General features: G+C 32.4%; 1 protein-coding gene across 13 annotated transcripts in view; it reads left to right on the forward strand.

Moving 5' to 3' along the window:
• LRRIQ1 (leucine rich repeats and IQ motif containing 1) overlaps positions 1 to 22,137 on the forward strand; it is a 90,499-nt gene that overhangs the window by 66,502 nt on the left and 1,860 nt on the right. For 6 of the 13 annotated variants that reach the window (XM_015857583.2, XM_015857608.2, XM_015857598.2 and 3 more), the window contains 3 exons: positions 3,603 to 3,735; positions 5,212 to 5,272; positions 10,517 to 10,637. In XM_015857583.2, coding sequence (XP_015713069.1) covers positions 3,603 to 3,735; positions 5,212 to 5,272; positions 10,517 to 10,637 — 315 coding nt within the window. Of the gene's footprint in view, positions 1 to 3,602; positions 3,736 to 5,211; positions 5,273 to 10,516; positions 10,638 to 16,964; positions 17,027 to 22,137 lie in introns of those variants that run through there. The other 7 variants (XR_001553963.2, XR_004306703.1, XR_004306710.1 and 4 more) reach the window with 3 other exon arrangements.

Here is a 22,137-nt window from a genome sequence, read left to right on the forward strand (position 1 = left end):
TTTTATATTAAGGGAGGAAAACTTAGAATGCTGAATAAATTCTGAGCCCTTCTTTCACATTGTAGATCTTAGTTTTCTTAGCCTGTAACTTTATTTGCATTGTACTCTGTATGAAGCAAGTTTTGAAGTGAATTAAAAAACCCTCTAAACTAAAAGTTTAACCATATATGTTTGAACACAGAGCAGACTTCACACAGTTCTGTTTCAATAAATGTTTATTAATTAAGTCTAGATACTGCATAATCATCTATCTTCTTTTGTATACTGGCTTTCTCTTAACACATTCCTGCAGCAGGGAACATGAGTATGCATATTCTAAGGCTGTGGAAAACATGCATTTGGAGTACTCGTTAGCTTGATTTGAGTCTCAGACTTCTACTTCCTAAGTCATAATTTTGGGGTATGTTTCAGCCTCCTTTTTAAAGCTGGTTGCTGCAGCACAAGGTGCCTCAATCTTGAAGACTTGGAAGAAAAAAGTATTAGCTTGAACTTAGGACACTTCACTGGAAATAGTTCATAGATTCTTAGGCCTTCTCCTATAACTAACAAGAGGTTATCCAGATACAGTCTAATTTTATATATATAAAAAACACACATATTTTAAACTGGACAAGAGTTATGCTGTCTCAGAGTACACTTGGAAAACAAAAAGCATGTCAGACTGAAAGTTACATTTTTCTGGATCCTAAACTTACAGGGTTTTTTTGAGTTAGCATGCTGATTTGGAGACCTAGAAAGCAATCTGTTCTTTTCCCATATGGTTCAGTTCCATGGACATTGTATTTGCCCAGATTATCCTGAGTAAATGCTCTCTACTCAGATGCTCAAATACTTCAGAAAAATGGCAGAAAGTGCCTCTGATTAAGACCTGAGCGTGTAGAATGTGTATAGATTATTAATTGGTAACACCTAAAAATCATTACTGTACTAATGCCAACTGTAAGTCTATTCCAGTGGTAAATTATTACCGTGTGTGTTGTAAAAAAATATCCAAAAGATTGAAAGCTTAGAAATGATAATCTAATGAGTGTACAATACTTTAAATACTTCTGAGATGAATTTGTTTTTTGACAGAGTTTTGCCTTCTTTGATGTGTTCCTTTTTTCTTTGATATTCTAAGAGTTGTCTGGCTTTAACAATTAAAGATTATAGATCTGATCCATTTCAAAGTTGCAGAGTGCTTACAGCTCTTATGAACTTCTGTGGAATTTGTGAGTGTTAGTACTTCTACAAAATCAGGTCCAGGTTTTAAAAAACCCAGAGCCCTAATTTAAGAAAGCTATCAGGCAAATGCATGTTAATGATAATGATACATGAGATTCTCAAACACATGGTGTTCATAAGTGGAATAGGAAAGTGATAATGCTGTGTTTTAGTTCATAGCATAGTATTTTCATAAGAATTATATATAGAGAGGCTGATATTTGACTATGACTGGATACGTTCCAAATTAAAATATATAACAATGTTGTCTGCACTTATTGGGTACTTTTATTTTGATCACTCTCCCATTTCAACAATATTTCCATAATTCTAGTATGATTGTAAATGTGACCCAATTTTAGTAAGTAAAACTGTGTTTCAAACAGAAGTCAGAAATTCAAACTGAAACTGAGGTGTATTATTAACAATCATTTTTTGGGGGAAAAAAAATGCTAACTCAAAAATACACTTCTTATAAGTTTTGTCACAGCTTATTGTAAGTGCACTGTCTTAACTATCGCTAACTCTCAAACTCAGGCATGAATTTGTAATACCGGTTTTAAATCCCTACATAGATTTCCCTTGTAAAGGAGGAGAAGGATACAAAGGCTTTAGCAAATGCATAATTTATATGCATTAATTATACTAGGAAGATGTAACTCTCCTGAGAAAGGCAGGTAATACTGAACCAAACATTTCTGTAAATTTAGATAAGGAACCTAGACTTAATTACTGTTTAAGCTTATTATTCCTCACTGGAGAATGTGTGCCAGTTTAACAGGAGACTATCTCCAAGACTGCCCTTATGAAGTCACATAAAATGTTTCTTAGTCCTGTTAGAAATCATATTTTTTTTATTATTATTATTTTTGTCTGAAAAGATATAAGCATACCAGTGTAGGTGCAAACCTGGAATTTACAAGTATTCAAAATGTAAAGGTCAGAAAGCTGTACTCCAGAACTAGGAACACAGAAAATGGATATTGTGAACTTTGGAAAGAAGAAGTGGCTTCTGCTTTATTCAAGGAAGATGACAAAGTCTGTTATTAGAACTATTTTGTATTTTAATACATGGACACTGTTTGATCTTTTTAGAAAGATGTCATATATTCATTTTTGTAGATTCCGTGACACTCCATCCAAGATTTTAATTTTGTCTTCCTGAGAGAGTATGCAATATCAAGGACATACATTCTTTGTAACAACTAAAGGTTTTTTGTGGGTTTTTTTTTTTCCACCTAATTACGAGGCGATCAATCACTATCAAGACATGACTTCATATTATGAGTAAGGCAGTTCAACAGGTTCAGCCTCAGGAATGGATTGGTTTGAATAAACATTTCCTATACTGATATAAATGGAGAACGCAACCAAATGACAATTTTATTTCAAACTGTGATATAAGAAGTTACAATACTTTGACAATATTTCCTTAAAACTAAAAGATGAAAGCAGTGGCCCCACTGCAGCACCAGATAAAATGGAATTGAGAAACTACAATTTTGTACTCATGCAAAGAAAATTATAATTTTTATTGCTGGAAAAGGATAAAAAATGCTACACATAATGTAGCAACTCTCTCACAAAGGTGTACTTGTGAACAGCCTGTAATTGCAGTTTATATTGTCAAAACATGAATGCCATTTAAGGCTTAAAATAAAGAGTATGAGAAAACCATTCACCTCAGAGGCCGTACTGATCTCCCTCTGCAGGTTCTTCGAACTCTGTCATCTTCTCCCTTTTCATTATGCTTCAAAACATATCTAGTATCTACCAGAATGTTCTCCAGAATGAAAGGGTCATACAGTTTTTTGTTGTAATGTTGCTATATTATTCTCTTTCTCGCATCAAACTATATATATTAATAATGTATGCAGTTTGCCTTGAAATCCAATATCAGAAGATTACATTGAAGTATCACTGAAAGATCAGACATAAAGGGTTGTCATGTCTCAACTCTTAAATTTAACTGTGATATTTAATCTTATGAATTGGTAAAATAGAATTGTAAATAAAAATGAATGTGTATTTTTGAACATAGAGATAGCACATTAAGCAGTGTTACAGACACTTTGACAAGCAATTTATCTGTAATGTGTTTTTCTATATACCTTTTAGAGTAAAGGAGAATTTTATTTCCCAGTGAAAACAAATTAATTCAGAAGGTGTCTGTTTAATTCTAAAGGAGAACATCAACCAGTTAAATCAAGACTAATTAAAAAAAAAAAAATTATTACATATATCTAAACAAATATCTAGTTGAATTCTGCAGTAAAATGTAACATGCCTTTTTTTCTTCGGTAAAGTGCAATATGCTCGTGGTTTTTCTGGAGAATCCTTTACAAGCTCATATTTAAAAATAATAGTGAGAGACAAGAGTGTCTTTTTTTCTTCCCTAGGCAAAAAAGAAGAATTTTATCATCTGGGTACTAGTTTAGATGAGAAACTTCAGAGGAGAAAAGACTTCACATACCAATGGCTTCATACACAGCATTCGGATTATGAAACAGCAAGTTCAGAAAATATGAGGGGGTGAGATCATTGCCTTTAAATTAAATTTTTTATAATTGTGAAATTATTTTATTAAGTGGAACCTAAGTTAAGAGTAATGAAACTAACGTGACTATGTAGTTAGCAGAACCCTATTTTTGGGTTCCAACCATGGTACTTTTTAGAAATATTTTAGTCATGGAGTCGATACTTCTTCCACAGTGATGATAAAATGATACACAGAGCCTCATGATAAACTATAAATGTAGGTTTCCTTCTGCAGTGCAGTCAGTCTTGTATTGTAAGTATTATAGGAAGGAGAACGTCATATACCTTGCAACTTTAATGGTATCTATTATGTTTTTACATAATTAGATCAACTGTAACATTACCTATATTGACTGATTCAATTAAGGAAGTAAAATATGCACTTTTTAACCAGATACTGTCTATTAATATTTTGTCATCAAACATAAAACCTTCCTTTACATATTCATGCTGTATATTAATAAACATACTCTGTACTTAGTTTTTGTTATTAAAAAGGTATAATATCGATACAGTTAAAGAAAAGGTTATTTTTTTTCCTATCATTAAAACATAGTAAGTATATGCTGGTCCTAAATATGATATAAGCCACTGATATCTCAGTGAAGTCATTAGTGGACACACTGCATCTCTAATAGAACTAAACAAGATTGTCAGTAGGTAAGCATTTTAACTTTATTTTCATTAAAAAAGGTATTTGATGCTTAATGAAACTGACTATATATTATTATGTTTTATATGGAAAAATATTCCCCTTTTCTAAACTATTGAAGAGTCAAGGAAATGACTCAAGGAATGGAGTAGATATTCTTCAGAAAATATGTCTGTCGTGTTCCATAGTAGTGAGAGTCCAAGCACTTGTCCAAAATATCTGTCATGAAAACACTGGAGCAGAACATATAATGATGTTTGAAATAAGATGTAGAAAGTTATAAAGGATTTTTGTTTGGTTGGTTGGTTCTTAATGTTATTGTGTTACTTCTGCAAATGTGTGCTATACAGTAATCTTTGTGCCATCATTTTTAATATTATGGTTTTCTGCATGTAGCAGAACACTTTAGTGGAACTTCACTGTTAGACTGTTTATAACAGGTGATACATTTGTGCAAGTGAAAACTATTTTATTCTTATAGAAGATGAAAACTGATATAGTTACCATTTATGTCAGTGATGTCAGTGCATGTACATACAGTCATATGTTCTATGTATTGACATCCACATTTTTAAAATTAGTATTTTATGATTGAATAAATAGCAAATTCTTAATTTTAAGACTTGGCATTATTAATTATAATGTTAATTTCTCTGATATTTTAATATGTATTTTAACCATGAAATTACTTTACATGCCATCTTTGCTAATTTGCTAGATCTGATCAGGAATGCTTTTGTGAAAAGATTCTACATAGGTATTTTAATGAACCCATTACAGTGATATTTCTTAAAATCTCCATTCTACATTTTTCCTAGCTGTTGTTTTTTCCCTGAGTTGAATCATGGGATCTACAACAATGGACAAATACAACTTGTGGTAAGAACTTGTTTCCATGTGGAATTTTGCTGAATTCAGTTTGGCTTTTGATGGCATTTTCAAATGCATATTTGGTATAAAAACAAACAAGAGCTTTTTTTTTGGTTGAGTATAATTCTTTAATGTTGTCTCAGTTTCACAATCAAGTTAACCATTGATGGAGACCAGAGGAAAAGCTTCAGGCATGGAAACATGTGTGTGTACATAGAATTCTGGTTTCTGGTGAGGTACTGGAACAGTCTGTCTAGAGAATTAATGGATGCCCCATCCCCCGAGGCACTAGAGACCAGGTTGGATGAGACCCCAGAGCAGCCTGACCTAGTGGGTGGCACCTCTACATTCTGCGATTCTTTGATTCTATGATTTAAAGTTTCTAAATCAACACTTAGAATGCTGAATGAAAAATAACGCTGAAAAAAAAATATGGTTCAGCACCAATTATTGACAGAAAACATGTATTTTTATCAATCAGACAAGCTTAAGTGTTCTTAAATTTTTTTAAGTCTCATATCTTAATCAGTCTAGAGTTACTGCACTGTATGATTTACTGATAGAAAGTTAGAGTCGTATATTAATATAATATAATTAATTAATTAATATATAATTAATATAATATTAAAAACAGTGTAAAAAGATATTTATTTCTACCATTTCTTTAATTTAATTTTATTTTTTTTTCCCCATACAATGGCCTCTGTCTTTTTGTGATCAACTCTTTTCTTTGCAGCACTTTAAAAACTTCTGTATTTCTGAAATGGGTAATTCTGTAGGCTGGCATGAAAGGAAATACAAATGATTTAACAATCTGCAGATCTACTAGATAAAAAAATGTAGTGTCAGAAATATCTAGAATTTGTTTTGGTAGTAAGCAGAGCAATTTATTCTGTATGACTCATTCCCAAATTGGCAGTATTCTTTTTAATATAATTATGGGGAGATTAGAAGGAAAAAAAAAAAGAGAGAGAGAGAGAGAGAGAGCGAGAGGGAGAGAAAATTTTTGAACAATGTAGAATTTTGCTTTATAAAGAATATTGGTAATAATTTGAATTTTGATTTGGCTGTACTTTCATTTGAATATGTTGATTCCAAGTGTCTATTGATACATTTCTTCTGCCTATTTCTATCTCAGGAACGGTGAAAATCTGGATTTTGTAGTATTTAGACAGTGCTTACAACTTTGATTTCAATTGATGCTGAGTATGAGAACACATTTCTTGTGTATAAAGTGTGACAACATGTTTATGATTGTTTATAAAGAATATGTTTTAAAAGCATGACAACATGTTTTTGTTTATGTATTTCTTTATACTGCTTGTATTGAACTGCTGTTCATGTAGAACTGTACTTTGCCATTTCCAAATTAATTCAGTGTTAATTTTTCAAGAACTTTGTTATATCCACATACGTAGGTCACTCCAAAAGTAATGCCTCCTATATTTCTATTTTTTAATGGAAAATACAGCAGCTACAAAGATCACAAAAACACCATTTGAAAGAGCAAGTTCTCAGCCACAAAACATTATTTTTCAACTTAATCACCAACATCATTGTTTATGCATTTTCACCAGCAGTAAGCAAGAGTCTGCATGCCATACTTTTAAAAATCTGCAGCAGCAGAAGTGACCCACTGCTTCACAGCTCCTGTGATGGTAATGTTGCTGAAATGCACTACCCACCACCTCACTGTTTGTTCTCCATGAACATTCAGTAAGAATCAGTGAATGTCAATGAGTGCAATGTTTTCCACATACTTCATACGTACCCCTATGTCAGACGCCATTTTTCCAGACTGCCTCTCTGCTGCCATCTATCACATGGGAACAAAATAGAACATTTGCAGGAAGAGTCAGCCTCCACTGCCAAACCACCACCATCTGCCTCTGACATTGTGGGCCAAAGTAATAAAATGGAAGGCATTACTTTCAGAGCAGACCTCATGTAAAATGGAAGATGTTACATAAAAGATTTCACAAGTCACACTGTGCATGGTATGCTGCTAAGATTATGTACCTCATTCTGTATTTTGGACAATCTTGGCCTTTTCCAACATCTGTGATCCAGTTTCAGCACCTTTGCAATGCTGTGTTTTAGACATGCTTCTATAAATTCTTCTAAAATTCATGGTTGAAAAAATGCATTTCTTAGGTTCTTGTGAAAGCTCAGTGGCTTAAGTCATGATCTGGATGACTTGTGATGGATTTTAGGTGCAGGACCACTAATAGTTGTTTTCTAGGCAAAGTCTAAAGCAGTAAGTACTATAATTTGAAGAAACCTTAATCTAATAATGCTATCTAAATTACACATTAGATAATTATCAGTAAGCATATGTGTATATAGGTAGACTGTTTCCTGTTTGCAGTAAACATTTCTGTCCATGAAAGTCTACAGCAATCCCACAACAATATTATGTGGTATACCCACATAACAAGAAATGTTATGGGATTGTCACATCCTGAGCCATATTACACAGCTGTTCTACATGAATGAAATGTTGAGAAGAATGCAATAGGTCAAAAAACAGAAAAAGGACTAAAATGTATATCTAATATAGAAAGCAGCATTATATAGGCATTGAAGTAATCATATGTTTTGTTCACTTCGAATTTTGCTGTAATATATATGTATACATTTTGTTAACCTTTAAAAGTTCATCTTGATAATTTTGCATAATACAACCATGGAATGTGCATAGGAAGGTATACTTACTTATACTTTATACTGGGCACTTTAACACAGTTTTCCCAGATTACAGTAGAATAGTCTTTTCTACTAATTTATGTTACATATTTAAGCTACCTACATGATTAAACTATTCAACATCTCAAAATGATTGATATAGCTTGAATTTAAACAGTACTTTTTTACCTCAGAAGATTAAAGAACATTTAAATGATTTAACACAGGAGTAGGGAAATATTCAGAACTGCTCTAAAAGCAAATATTCCTCCTGACAAAAATTAATTTCCAACTAATTGAGAAAATATCTAAAGAGTTAAATATGGTGACCAATACAGACTGAAGTCCAATACAGTACTTTGTGGAAAAGTGTACCAGTATCTTAAATTTCTTCTAAATTTTGGCTTTAAGCTATAGAAGTAAATGGCAAGGTTTTAATTATCTTCAGAGGATTTTTAATGAGATTCTTTACAAACCTGAAATTAAGTTTGCTTCAGAGATTAATGCAGCTTTAAAAATTACTTTGATTGTACTTGCATAAAAATACTTGACTTTATTTGAAAGAATGTAGCATATATTTTTCATGAGAGACAACCCTATTGAAATCTTGCATATGACCTTGAATAACATTGTCTACAAGCTGATGACGCCTCAGCTTCTATGGTAGTATAAACTGGATAATAATTCCATGGAAAGATTACTTGCCTACAGTTCTGCAGACTTCGGGGTCTTTGGAAACAGGGACATGAGAATTTCTGCTATGGGTTGAAACAGGCTAGATGGAAATAAGAATGATCAGTTGCATTGTTTTGAATCTGAGAATCACATTAATTGCGTTATTTCAATTTAAGAGGAAGTAAAAGCTTTCTAAAGAATTTGAACATACGGAGGTTACAAACTTGTGAGGACTGTAAATAGGAAAGCCAAAACTGCAGAGTTGCCAGGATTCTTTTGAAAGATTCTTAGTACTGTTCTTGAAAATAAAATAGTGATGTTAACAACAACAATTCAGCCTGCTACCTGCACAAAACAAAACTTTTTAAAGTCATGATCATTAAACATATAACAGGCGGACATCAGGAAGCAAGGGATAAACTTTCTGTGGCATCAAGTGTATGCAGTCACAAAGGAAGAGCAAAATATATCTGTATCTTTGGAGTTGCTGGTTTGAAAATTGCATGAATTGCAATGAATTTTACATTAAACAGTGCCTGTAAAGACAAAGAAATAAAACAGGTCTCTATTTCATCTGAGTTCTCTAAGTTAGACTGGACTACAAAGCTTGTCTACGTTGGAGAAATGCTTCTTTTGGTACAGTGGGCTGGTTTGAACAGGAAGTCTGGAGATTGTCTCCTCCAGAATAACCTAAGTTTACAGTTGTGGCATTTTTCCTCAGAGCAAGGAACTGCAGGACTCAGCCGCCTGAGGAAGGAACTGAGACGCAGTCTCTCAAGGCCTGATCCAGCAGTCTGGAAGATAGTAGTATATTGTGCAAAAGTTTGGTAACATTACCACCAGCACTTTCTTTCTGAAAGGATTCTAAAGGCATTTGGGTCTTTTCAGCCTAGACAGGGAGAGGACTTAATTTGAATCCTGGGCTCCACTTCTGAAGTGCCAGAAACTAGAAAATTTAAATGTACCCCTATGGTCAGTAATTTCATCCAACTAGGTCTGTGCTGGGGATTCTGTAGCTCAATCTTCTCCAATGTCTGATTTTTCCAAGTCAGTGTTACTGGACCTCAAAATCTAGTTACTAGTATTGTTAGCTAACTGCTTTTGACATTGAATAGCTTTACATTTCAATGATAGCTATTATTGAATAAATATGAATTAATTTCTAGGACAAAAAAAAAAAAAAAAAAAAAAAAAAGCAACTATCTACCAGTTTCAGAGTGTGGTATCTTCCATGTCAGTATTTTTAACCTTTATCCTGCATGTTGCCATAACAAGGATCTCTGACTAAGTGGATAGATTATTTTCATTTCTATTTTGCCATACTGAGGTGCAGGTAGCATGCCTCATTTCAAAAAGTAGAAGTTTATAATTAATAAAACACTCTTACCTAAAGTATAATTTAAATGCTATCTGGTGGATATGATTAAGTATCAAAAAACTACAAGATTAGATTACTTACTGGGTCTTTGGTTGACTGAAGTGATACATGCCCTGGATAAAACATAAATATTGCAGAAAATAATCCAATATGACATCCCTGACATTCAGCTATAACTTAAATTATAGACTGGTCAGTAAATGATCTTAAGCTGTTTAAGGTTTCATCAGCCATCTGCAAGATTGATTTTCTTCAAAATTACTGTACTAAAATGTTTTCTTTTGTTGCCGCACTGACTCAGATCACAAACCACAATTTTAAAATCGGGTCCTATTTACAAAAATGCTTTGACATAGTGCATTTGTTCAGCCTGGGCAACAATAAAGGATTGTGGTATCATTTTGAAGAAGGTTGTTTGACAGACCCTGTTTGTTTATTTGGGGTAATGTGAGCTGCATTCAGAAAATGTTACATTTTATTTCATGATTGTGTACATTCTCTCCCACTGCTTCCAGGCAAGCCCTGTAAGCAGAGAAGACACAGAGTTAGACCTTGTTTCCCTGGCCAGTGGAAGTGCTTTGACTGTGAACAGAGAAAAAAATAAGCAGCCACACAGGCAGTCAGCAAGATCTTCAAGTAAGTTATACATTTTTTCATTAACAGTTTTAAATATCACTTTAACACGCTCTGGGGGAGCTGAGTGTGCTGATTGTCTTTCTGTTACTTTCATACTGAAATCTCATATATTTTCTACAGTTCTGTTTAAAAACTGTATCATTAATATCAATGGACTTTCTTCTTGTAATTTTAACCCACAGTCACCTGTGACGTATGCTAGGTCTATTCCTGACCAAGTTGTTATTATTTTTGCTTTATATTACAGAGCAGAAAAATATTTTATCCTAAAAGTAATAAGTAATACTTTTCTATATTCTCCTTTTCTTTCTCCTTTCTCTCTCTCTCTCTCTCTTTTTTTTTTTTTTTTAAATTTTTATTTTTTTATTTTCCACAGGATGGAAAATACAGCTTGTTAATTAGACAAAACACCTATCCTAGTCAAGCCATAGATTTCTTTCATGTTGATTACCAACTGTGCTGTAATATATGAATACTATAGAACTTACTGTAGGTCAATGACAGAGAATCCCCTTATTTTTTAATTACTCTTAAATATGGTACAAATTACCAGAAGAATCAGAACTTGAAAGAAAGAGAAAATAATGTAAAATGCTAGCATTTTCAGATTTGTGTTTTATTTTGTATAATGCAACAGAAGAAAATTTCTAATGTGAAATACTGTTTTGTCATTTGTGCATAATGTGACATTTCAAAATAAGTAAAACTTCAAAGCCCAAAAATATTATGTTATAGAAAATATAAGCAGAATAAAGTAACTGTAGCAAAATTATTGACATTTCTAAAACTGTCTAAGTAATGAGGTTCCTTGATATCTTTTATCATAATATAAATCAGATTGCTTCATAAATTATATATAATAACCAATTATTATTATTATTATTATTTTAATTTAAGCTGACATTTTCACTTTAAAAGAAAAATAAAATAAAATTCAAGAAAAAATGTGTAAAATTAGATTTTATATAAGTTAGCGTCCTAGGCTTGATTAAGTGCAGCCATTGAGAAAGAATAAAATTCTTCGTCTGCCTACCATCTTAGAAAAGCTCTAATTGCATCCTAAATTTTCCTGTTTCTCTACACTGGCTGCTGGTGAAGCACCACCTTTTAAATTAGAAACAATTCCTCACTACTCTAACTCTGAATTTAATGGCTGAGCTGCAAATGTTAGTGGTAAAATTATCATAATATTCATATGTTCAGAATATAATGTTTGCTTATCTGGAATAATTGAGTTAAATATTATGCGCTATATTCATCTTAATGTATAACTGCTGTCTAGATTGTAACCTACACTATATTGCCATCTAGAAAAGAAAGTAAGAAAGAATCAACACAGAACTGCCATGTAGAACTTGTCTTCAGAGCTTTGGTAGAGTGAAGACAAAGATGCCGTTCCCTTTGAAAAGAAGAGACTTAGAGGAGCAGGGAAAAACAATCCAACTGACAGAATCATAAGCATGAGAGGGACAGTTCACTCTGACTAGGAATATATGTGTATTTTCACCAAAAACACAGATACTATGGCGTGTTCATTCTCTTTTCCATATTCATTCTCCTTTCCATAGTCAAGGAACTAAGGAAAAAGGAGCCCAGATCTTAATACTTTCTATGTGTGTTTCTTCATGTGTATCTATATATTTTTTTCATCACAGATTTGAGAAAACTAAACAGTGATGATACATTACACTGAAATGCATATTATTTATTAAACCAGACAATACTTTTTTCTTTATATGATTCATCTGCTGTGAGTAAACATTTATTATATTAGTTCATTTTGTGAAAGATTATTGCTCTTTAATTTAAATCTAAAATCTAATTAATTTACAATTAATTATTAGTTCTGTAGTAACCTTCATCTGCAAACAGTAGATAGTTGCCTTTTTTATATGAGAAACATATTCATTATAACATATTTTCTTGTGTACTCTCCTTTGTTGTAATTTGAATTTGACATTCTGAAATACTTAATTAAGAAGCTTGGAAAGTGTTCTAGTGATTTATGAAATGTATTCCTTTCAATTAGCACTGAATTAATATTATCAAAGTGATTTTAAAAAATCCTGTGACCATGAAGGTACTTCCATTTTAATTAATAGTCAAATCAAGTCCTCACACAGTTTTCTTTTTCAGGAGAATTTGACCTCAGTAATCTGGGAAGTCTTAATCAATAAAATGGCCCTAAATTTGTTTTACAACTCCCATAATATTTGTTGGTGCTCAGAGTTATTTTTAATTATTGATAGGAAGTCTTGAGATGTAGATGTTGTATGGCAGAGAGATGTTCATATACATCAGAGATATTAGGGATATTATGTATGTTTCACATATATAATTTGTAATTCAGTAACTGCATCAATAAACTGTTCAGATCTTTCAGATTCTAAAGGGAGGTCTAAAAATGTAGAAGTTATTTTTACTTGCATTTACTCAAATAAAAAATAGAAACTCAAATATGTGTAGTACTGGAAAAAAAAAAAATTAAAAATTGCATTTTATATAACACGGCAACATGACCGGTCATGTTTTTATAAAGATACAACATGCAGTACTTGCATGTTTTAATTTGGAAGTTTTTTTTTTTTGGAAACTACTCCCCTTCAATGTACTTTTTGTAGACTTTTGGGGGTGGATTCACATCGTTTCTGAAGATAGACATGGCAAAGAATTTTAACATTGCTCCATCCAAAATTAATAGGTGTTTCTGAAAGACTTTGATGTAATTAATTAATTCTAAACTATCTTTATTCTGTTCCTTAACACAAAAATAATTTAAGAATTAAATAATTCTGTGGACATAGTGAATCTCGGTTTAAGAAAGGCATCTATGTATAGCATATATTTCTGTGCAGTATCTTCAAAGGAAAAATTTTCTTTTATATGTTAAATATATATTATTAAAAAGAATGGGAAAAAATGGTTTTAGGGGAGGTTGTTTTGTTCTGTTTAGGTTTGGTTATTTGTTTTTTGTATTTTTGGGTTTTTTGGGGGGTTTTTTTGGGGGGTCCATTCTTGTCTCCACTTCTCTCCACTGATCTTGATCTTCATGATACCTTGTGCCAAGTTACAAAAGGCAGTATGTTAAAATAACCCTTTGATGTATTTTCTACATTTTCTGTATTTTCTACCTTTCAATTTTACATAAACTCACCTTGCTTTTGTAAAAGCAAGAAGAATAGCAGGAAAGACTTTCCTGATGTGTACCTTGTCAATATTTTCAATATTGTCATGAATTTCTGGTTGTAAAATTTGTTAGTGAATACTTTCCTAAACACTGGTAATGTAGTTATCACTAACTTATAAGATAGACACAGAAATTAAATAATTAATTTTTATAACTACCTAGATAGGAATTTTTATTCTAATAAACAGTTTTTGAGTGGGTTATGACAATCATCAGTTCTATTCTGTCAGTCCCTCCTGCATCTATACAAACAATGTTGCACATATAGCCTCCTGCATATCTGCACTGTCCTGAAAGAAAATCATCACTATTTTCTTTGCTCTAAAACAATATTAATTTTCTTTTCCATCTTGTCCTGTAAGATTCAATCATAATTTGGAAGCAGTATGCAATTGGAGATTCTAATTGTTATTTAAAATATTACCTGGTATTCTTAATTCTACTCCCTCCTGGATTTTAGTCTTTCTGACTTCAGTGAAACAAAGTTTTTCAGGAAACAAAACAAAACCACAAAAAGAAGAAGAAACAAAATTTGGGGCCCAATTCTGTCAGTCCTTAAATGATTAAATTCTTAATCACCCCTATCTCTAAAAACGGCCTTTAAATACATTGTCCACTGCAAAACATTTATCATTTCTCAGATAAATTCTAACTCTATCACTTTGTTTGACTGTGAAATTAAATTAATGAAATTTATTAATAATGTTCTTACAGTGGAAAGACCAACTCCGTGAAAAACAAAAACAGACAAGCTCCCTTGGTATCTTTTATTTGACATCCCTTTTTACATATTCCACTTCTTATTCTTCCTTTCCAAAGAACCCTCAACCTGATTTTTTTATTGCCTTCTTTTCTTTTGATGAACCAGAATCCCTGAGAAAGTGCGTAGCTTTGTCTTACGCTTTTTCAGAAGCTTTACTTCTTAAAAAAAAAGACTGCTTTCCTACTCCTTTCCTATTAGTCTTGTCTGTATATCCCAGTTCTATAAATACTGTCTGTCATTTAGGATTTGTAAACTCCTTGTCTACAGTAAACATATCATTTTTAAGTTTCTCTTCATTCCTTTGTTCCTGTTTTACTGAATGTCGCCAGATGGCTTTTTTGTTGTTGTTGTTCTTAGTCTCCTTTGGTTGTTAGAAGTTTGTCATAGAAGTTATAGAAACTAAGAAACATTTTAGAATCACAGGATCAGATATAGAGATACTTATTTAGCAGTCCTTTCAATTTTTTTGGTGTTAACCTACTTAGTAGAATTCCTTGAAGACAACAATAGAAATACATAGAAATGCTGTAAACATATGAAGATACTTATAGTGCTAATTATTTTCCACAGTAAAATTCTGCACCCAATTTACCAAAAACCACAGCTGCTATCACTATATTAGGAATAAAGCCATCTCTTCTGTAAGCCACATCTGGTATTATGATCACATAAATGTTAGGATATGCATTTTGTCTAGTACAATATTCAATATTCTGAATATTTTTCTGCTCAGAAAAGGAATAAATAAAATGGATGAAAAAGGGTCACAGAGTTCTGTAGTAGTTAAAATTTACAAGGTTTTGTTGTTTATTGTTTTGAACATAGTTTCAATGTAATAGAAGTTTAAAAAGAGAAAATTCATACAGTGACACTGATATCCATGTAGTTTAGATATTCACTTGAAACCTTGGATCTGTTAGACCTACCAATAGAATTTCTGCCATGTCATATTCTTATAAATAATAATATAAAAATAATAGCAGTTTTACGTTCTCTTTGATGTTGAAGATTTGTTATATAACTTCAAAAATATTTCTCAAATTGGTGCCCGAGAAGACATGCTATTCTATAAGGCTGTTGCAGTAGATGGCAGCTTTTTTTTTTTTTTTCCGTAGTTTTTTCCCCATTAGAATCATTATTTTCTCCCCTTATTCTCCTTTTCATTGCTAACTGTACCTTCACTTCCTAACCCTTCCTTCAAATATGAGCAGTTCTTATTTCTGCCTTGTTCTAGCATAAGCATTCTCTCTGATTCGTTCTTAAGGTTTCTTTTCCATCAGTGAGTTTGGTCTGTTTCCACAGATACTTGTCTGATTACTTTTTTTCTCCTTCTCTAATCCCTGTAGTACCTTACTTGCCAATATTCCTAAAATTCAGTATCACTGAGTTTAAATCTTCTCCAAGTTTATTTAGTCTTAGCATACTCTTTAGGCACACCAGACTCTTAATCTACCTATTCTCTACATCTTTTATTATCACTGCCTATACATTTCCACTAATTTTGATAAATTGTGTTAGGGCCAATCTAGTGCCTCTAGTCCCTTCTTTATTATTTCTTAATCTCCCCTTGCCAGTTCACAGCACCCTTCTTCCCAATAATTCATCTCTTTTCTCAGTGTTGGTCTATTCCTTCTGCCAGCTATGTCAAGGTATTGTTTCAATGCACTTCCAAACTAGCCTTGATCTCGTTTCAAGTTTTAACCTCAACTCTCATTCTTTCAGTTTTCTTCCTAGAAGAGCTTCTTATCCTCATCTTCACAGTTACTGTAGCTTCAATCTGAGAGCATATAATAAAGAGGGTATAACAAGCAGGCTGTTTAGTTCCCTGACCTAGCATGACTTTCAACATTATTTTTAAGAATAGCCTTGATTAGCTCCATGTAGCATCACAGTAAAGCATGTTTCCTTGTTGACTGATGTTTTAGGGAAGATAGCCAAAAAATCAAGAACATTGCCTCCAGTCACACAGAAAGTTTAATTTGTATATACTTGATCAAATTTGGACAGATTCTAAAAGCAGTGCTCTGCTAGTTGGCAGATTTCAAGTCATTTCTACAAAGGACAATATAAATATCTCACATATTTTTGCCTTAGAAGTGACCAGTCTTTCAGAAAACTTCAGACAAAGGCAGTTACTCAGTCTGCAATTTTTGTCCTAAATTATCAAAATTTGGAAACAGTTAAGGAGCTGGAGTGCAAAGGATATATTGAGCTTTAATAGCCAGTGGTGCTAAAAGTCCTGTTTATGTCAAGGCCGCTCTGAAAGTAATGCCTCCTATTTTATTATCTTGGCCCGTGACATCAGAGGCAGATATTGGTAGATGGCAGTAAAGGTTGAACCTTCACCAAAATTCCATTAAATTTTGTTGCTTTACAGATAACAGCGGCAAGGCAGTCTGTCAAAATGGAATCTGACACAGAAATGCTTATGGAGCAAAGGTGTGTCATTGAAATCAAAGGTGTGTCATTGAAATGATCCTGGTGGAAGAAATGGGGCCCATAGATGTTCACTGACACTTGCTGAATGTTTATGGAGACCAAACAGTGGATCTAAGTGCAGTGAGGTGTTGCTTTTGGTTTCAGCAGTGCTAGCAGCAGCAATGGGTCACCTCCAGTGGTTCAGATTGTTGCAAGTGCAACATGTAGGCTCTTGTTCATTGCTGGCAAAGATGCTTAGTTGGTGGTGATGACTATGTTGAAAAATAACATTTTGTAGTTATTAATTTGCTCTATCAAGTAGTGTTATTGAACTCTTTGTATCTGTTGTGATTTTAATGGAAATAAACAGGAGGTGTTACTTCTGGAGTAACCAGTGTAGTTAGGAGTACGTTGTATTTTGCAGTAACACGTTTGGATTATTATAATTTTTGTGTTATTTTGTTTCCATATGTAGAAAATGATTAAATGTTTGTAGCTTATGCCAGTATTTTTGTAAATTCTTTCTTGTAGGAATTCCTTTATGTGTCTGAGTTTCATGTTAAGAGTTGAAATTATTCAAGTACATAATTTCCAGTATGATCTGGTTAGAACAATATCAATGTATGAGTTAACAAAAAATCATTATTACTATAAAATATTAAGATTTGTCTCAAGTCTACAAACTTGAAGTCAGAGACACCTAGAAACAAAATTAATATATTTCTCTTCACCTCCTTCTCCCCCCACGCCCTCCTTCAAAAGAGGTTATGTTTTATATTAGAATCTCCACAGGGAAGGGCAATGCATCTTTACATATTATGTGGGATTTCATGTAAGATGCTCTTAAATCTTCTTGATTCTATTTAAATATGTGTGAAATATAAAAATATTATGTAAATTTAAAATGCAATAAATCCATGCTTTTTGTTTTAAGGTTAACAAGGCAACTAAAGAAAATAAATAAAAGGGGGAACAAATATTTTGTGATCTGACTTCAACACAGCCATAAATAACAATGTTAAAAAAGTAACTCTTCAAAGATTTTAACATTCACTGTTTTCACAGACCTGCTGAACCTAACTTCTTTCCAGAGCTCAAATTGATGTAAATGCTTTGCTGCTGAAGATTCGTTCTGGTCACTTTCATTATGATGTTGAATTTTTCTTCCATGCATTCTTATGCTATATTTGCTGTTAAGTAATACAATATGGTAAGGACTTTGAAATTATCTCTCCAGACACACAATGTTAGGTGGATCGATAAATACCCTATGACGTATACTATGCATCATAAATTTCTATCATAACCTGTTTAACCAAGCTTTTCTTCTTGGACACCAAGAATTTTATTCAAAGCATTTTACATATTGCATTACTTATCAAAACAGAGGATATGTAAACCTTGACATTTGTTAAAAGACCCTGGCTTTAACCAAAAAAGACCAGAACAAATCAATAGCAGAAAACAGATTAAACAACAGAAAAGTGACTGCTTCGAAATAGAAGCATGTTAACCAAGCCCATGACAAGCTTTCAGCACGTAGTCAAAGGAAATGGTTATTTGATATATACAGGCATCTGAATGTATCTCAGAATATACTAGAGACTCCTACAATTGAAAGTTACAATTAATTGAAAGTATAGTAAATTACTGTTTCAGCATCAATCTTCTGAAGCCTACTTTGGCATAGGAAAAATTAAATTGCTTTTTTTAGCTATGATTTTGTTCCCACATGAGGGGGTATTAGAATAACTATATATCAAGTTCAATTACACTTAATAAATTTATCTGGTCCTATTTAACTCCAGTAAACCTAAATGTTAAGTATTGTTGCCATTGTTGTTGTTATATCAGTATAATTATTATTATTATTATTATTATTATTATGGATGTCAAAAGTACTGATATTTTACAGTCTAAAACCAATGTATTACCTCTAGTTTCTATTTAGTAAAGATATTTATGAGCTTAAAAGTATGTGAAACTTTCTGTTGCCTTTTATCAGTCCTATTACAAATGCACTCATGAAAGATAACATGGAAAAAATATTATTGTCATGATTAAAATTATTAATAAATCAGAAACATGGATGTGCATACTTGTGCACAATTGAAAGCTGTGCCTTATAGATTGCTATACAGAAAAAATAAATCTGTACATTTTATTTTTTCAATAAAAATTTTCTGATAATATTAATTTCATTTATTCATTCTAATGAATAATGCTAATACCTGGAGCACTTATTTGCAAGACACACACTGTAGTCTAGGGAAAAACTGAGGTACTGTAAATATACATTTTCTGTAAAAGCTGTCCATCTGTATTGCTATTAGTGACACTGCAAGACAGAGTTAAAAGCTCTCTGGGGGAAAAAAAATAGTACTGAGATGTAAAGTAAAATTTTCAAATAGAGCACATTCTGAAAAAGCATGTGAGGTATCTCACTATTTTTAGATATTTTATAATGCCTGAATATCTGACCTTAGAGTATTTTAGATATATGTGTGGTATAATAAAATGTTTTCATTTGCAATTGTTTTTCAGTGAATCCTTTCTTTATTCTTCCATACACTGAACCAAGCATCCTCCCCACTTTTTGCTATTTTCTCACCTTTTCTTAAAATTAAAAATAAATAAATAAATAAATCTCCTAAATCAATAAAATTGAAAAACTTCCCCTGAGGAGGTATAAGTAAAAATACTTATCTCCAAGGAGATAAATTAAAAAAGTACAAATAAACACAATAAATATAAATACATTTAAAAATATAATAAGATTTCTGTTATTTATTAATTTTATATGATTTTTTAAAAATATGTTAAAAAAAGAAAAGAAAAGAAAAAAAAAAGAAAAGGAAAAGGAAAGAAAAACAAGGCTATATTTCTGAGAATCATTTATACAGGCAATCTCTTAATTCAAAATAGTATCATTGTCTCTTACCTTCTTTCTGTCAGTCTAGACAAAGTTATAACCATCTGATGTGGACCGGTCTTTATCAAATATTTCTGAAGGAAAAAAGTTGCCTGTTTTAATAATGTAGAATTCAAAGACCTTTTGTCAACACTGAATATAACTGAGCTAAGTTAATTTTAATTTATACAAGATGTTTTATTTCTCACAAGACTCTACCTATATGCTTGCGTTAAACTTGCATACAGATGTTGCTCTTAGGTTTACCACAGAAGTGTCCCTGCCTGGATTCTTGATGAAACTGCAAAGGACATGAATTAAAAATAAGCACCTTAGAGACACACATATGATAAATCAGTTAAGTCCTATATTTGCAGTGCATTCCATTTGTATATTTTCAATGTTCTTTTTTCCATTAAACTCTAGTAGAAGGAAATGCAAGAAAATCCTTTCTCATAGTTGGCTAATACCTTCAACATAAATGAACTGTTTCTTTGCCTTACAACTTTCAGTCATAATTAATATCTAATCCACTAGAAGTTCTGTGAATATAATGTCTGAGAATTGATTATAACATGAACATGATTAAGCAAACTTTGTAATGCTTCTACATCAATTCTAAATGCATATCTCTGAGGATTCTTCTGTAGGGTACTGTCTCTTGGTTCTCCGTGACAGTTCTGTTTTTCCTCACTCTAGCTAGACCAATATCTAGAACAGCGGTGCTGATAATAATACCCATCTATTAATATTATTGAGTTCATATCATAAATATGTTCTCAGAAGAGAAGCATGGTTATATTCGCTTCAAAGTCAGGAAGGCGGAACACAGAAAGGAGGTGGATGAGAGAACTGGGGCTGTTTAGTCTATAGAAAAGGATGCTGAGGGGAGACCTCATTGCTTTCTATAACTACCTGAAAAGAGCTTGCAATGAGGAAGGCGTTAGTCTCTTTTCTCAAATGACAAGTGGTAGAATGCAAAGCAGTGATGTCCTCACATTGCACCACGGGAGGCTTAAATTGAATCTCGGGAAGAATGTCTTCTCAGGAGGGGTGGTTAGGTACTGAAACAAGCTTCCTGTGGTTGAATCCCAGTCTCTACATAGATGTGGTGTCTATGGAAATAATTTAACAGTAGACTTGTACTGTTAGGTGAATGGATGAACTTGATGATCCAAAAGGTCTTCTACAACCTAAATGATTCCATAGTTCTGTAATTTGCAGGGTGTGTATTTTTCCATCCTATTTTCAAGGAATATTTTCATTCTAAATTATTTGATCATTCCATATGATTATTTTGTTTTATTTGGCTGAAAGTGCTAAGCATGTGAAGGGTGAAAAGGATACAGAGTAGTCTGTGCTTTGATAAACATTGTCTAGATCACTACTGTAGGTAACGTGTAAAGCAGACCTTAGGAAGTCTAACCAGCGCTTCAGGCTGCATAAAGGAAAAGAGAGCCATGACAACCAGACTTTGAGATATCCTGTGGCTTGTTAAACCTGGATTCAGGGAAGCGTAGAGTATTTGAGATTTTGAAAAAATACCTTCAGGCTGAGAAGTTATCCTGCCCTATTACTGAGACCACAAGGTCGACAAATTCTGAGCTATGATTCTCACATAGAAAGTTATTTTGTCAGATTATATGCACTCAAAATTAATAAGATGTTACATTATACTTACAAAATATTTTACAACAATACCCTCTAAGCAATGTATCAATCAGTTACAATTAAAAATTTAAAAAAATAAATAAATTGTAAACTATTGACCCTGTAGTTTAGACAAGCATATTTCATGCTATGACAGACACAGCTGTATTTATGCCAAAATAAAAGCATATATTACTAACTTGTAAAGACTTTTCACAAATATCTTGTAGCAAACTACAGCAAGTCCTTAGGGATTTTTTAATGGAGTAATAATATTCCTTTCATAGTAATGGTAAGACTATATATCACTTCCAAAGAATTGAGTACCATATTAAGTGGAAAGCCAAGAGATCTACATTTACAGATTTCTGAAGACCATCATGAAAATAATACTTAGAAGTATAGATAGGTTCATAAAAAAGTGAGATTGTTAGTGCAGAAATAATCCAGGTTAGACAAGTAGAGTGTGGTCAACTTCCTGTTTTCTTATGTTGGATTTTATCACTTTTAAACTAATTTACTAATTTATCACTTTTAAACTAATTATTATTGTTGGGCTTGTTCTGACATT

Source organism: Coturnix japonica, chromosome 1, assembly GCF_001577835.2.
Source record: "Coturnix japonica isolate 7356 chromosome 1, Coturnix japonica 2.1, whole genome shotgun sequence".
Classification (NCBI taxonomy): Eukaryota; Metazoa; Chordata; class Aves; order Galliformes; family Phasianidae; genus Coturnix; species Coturnix japonica.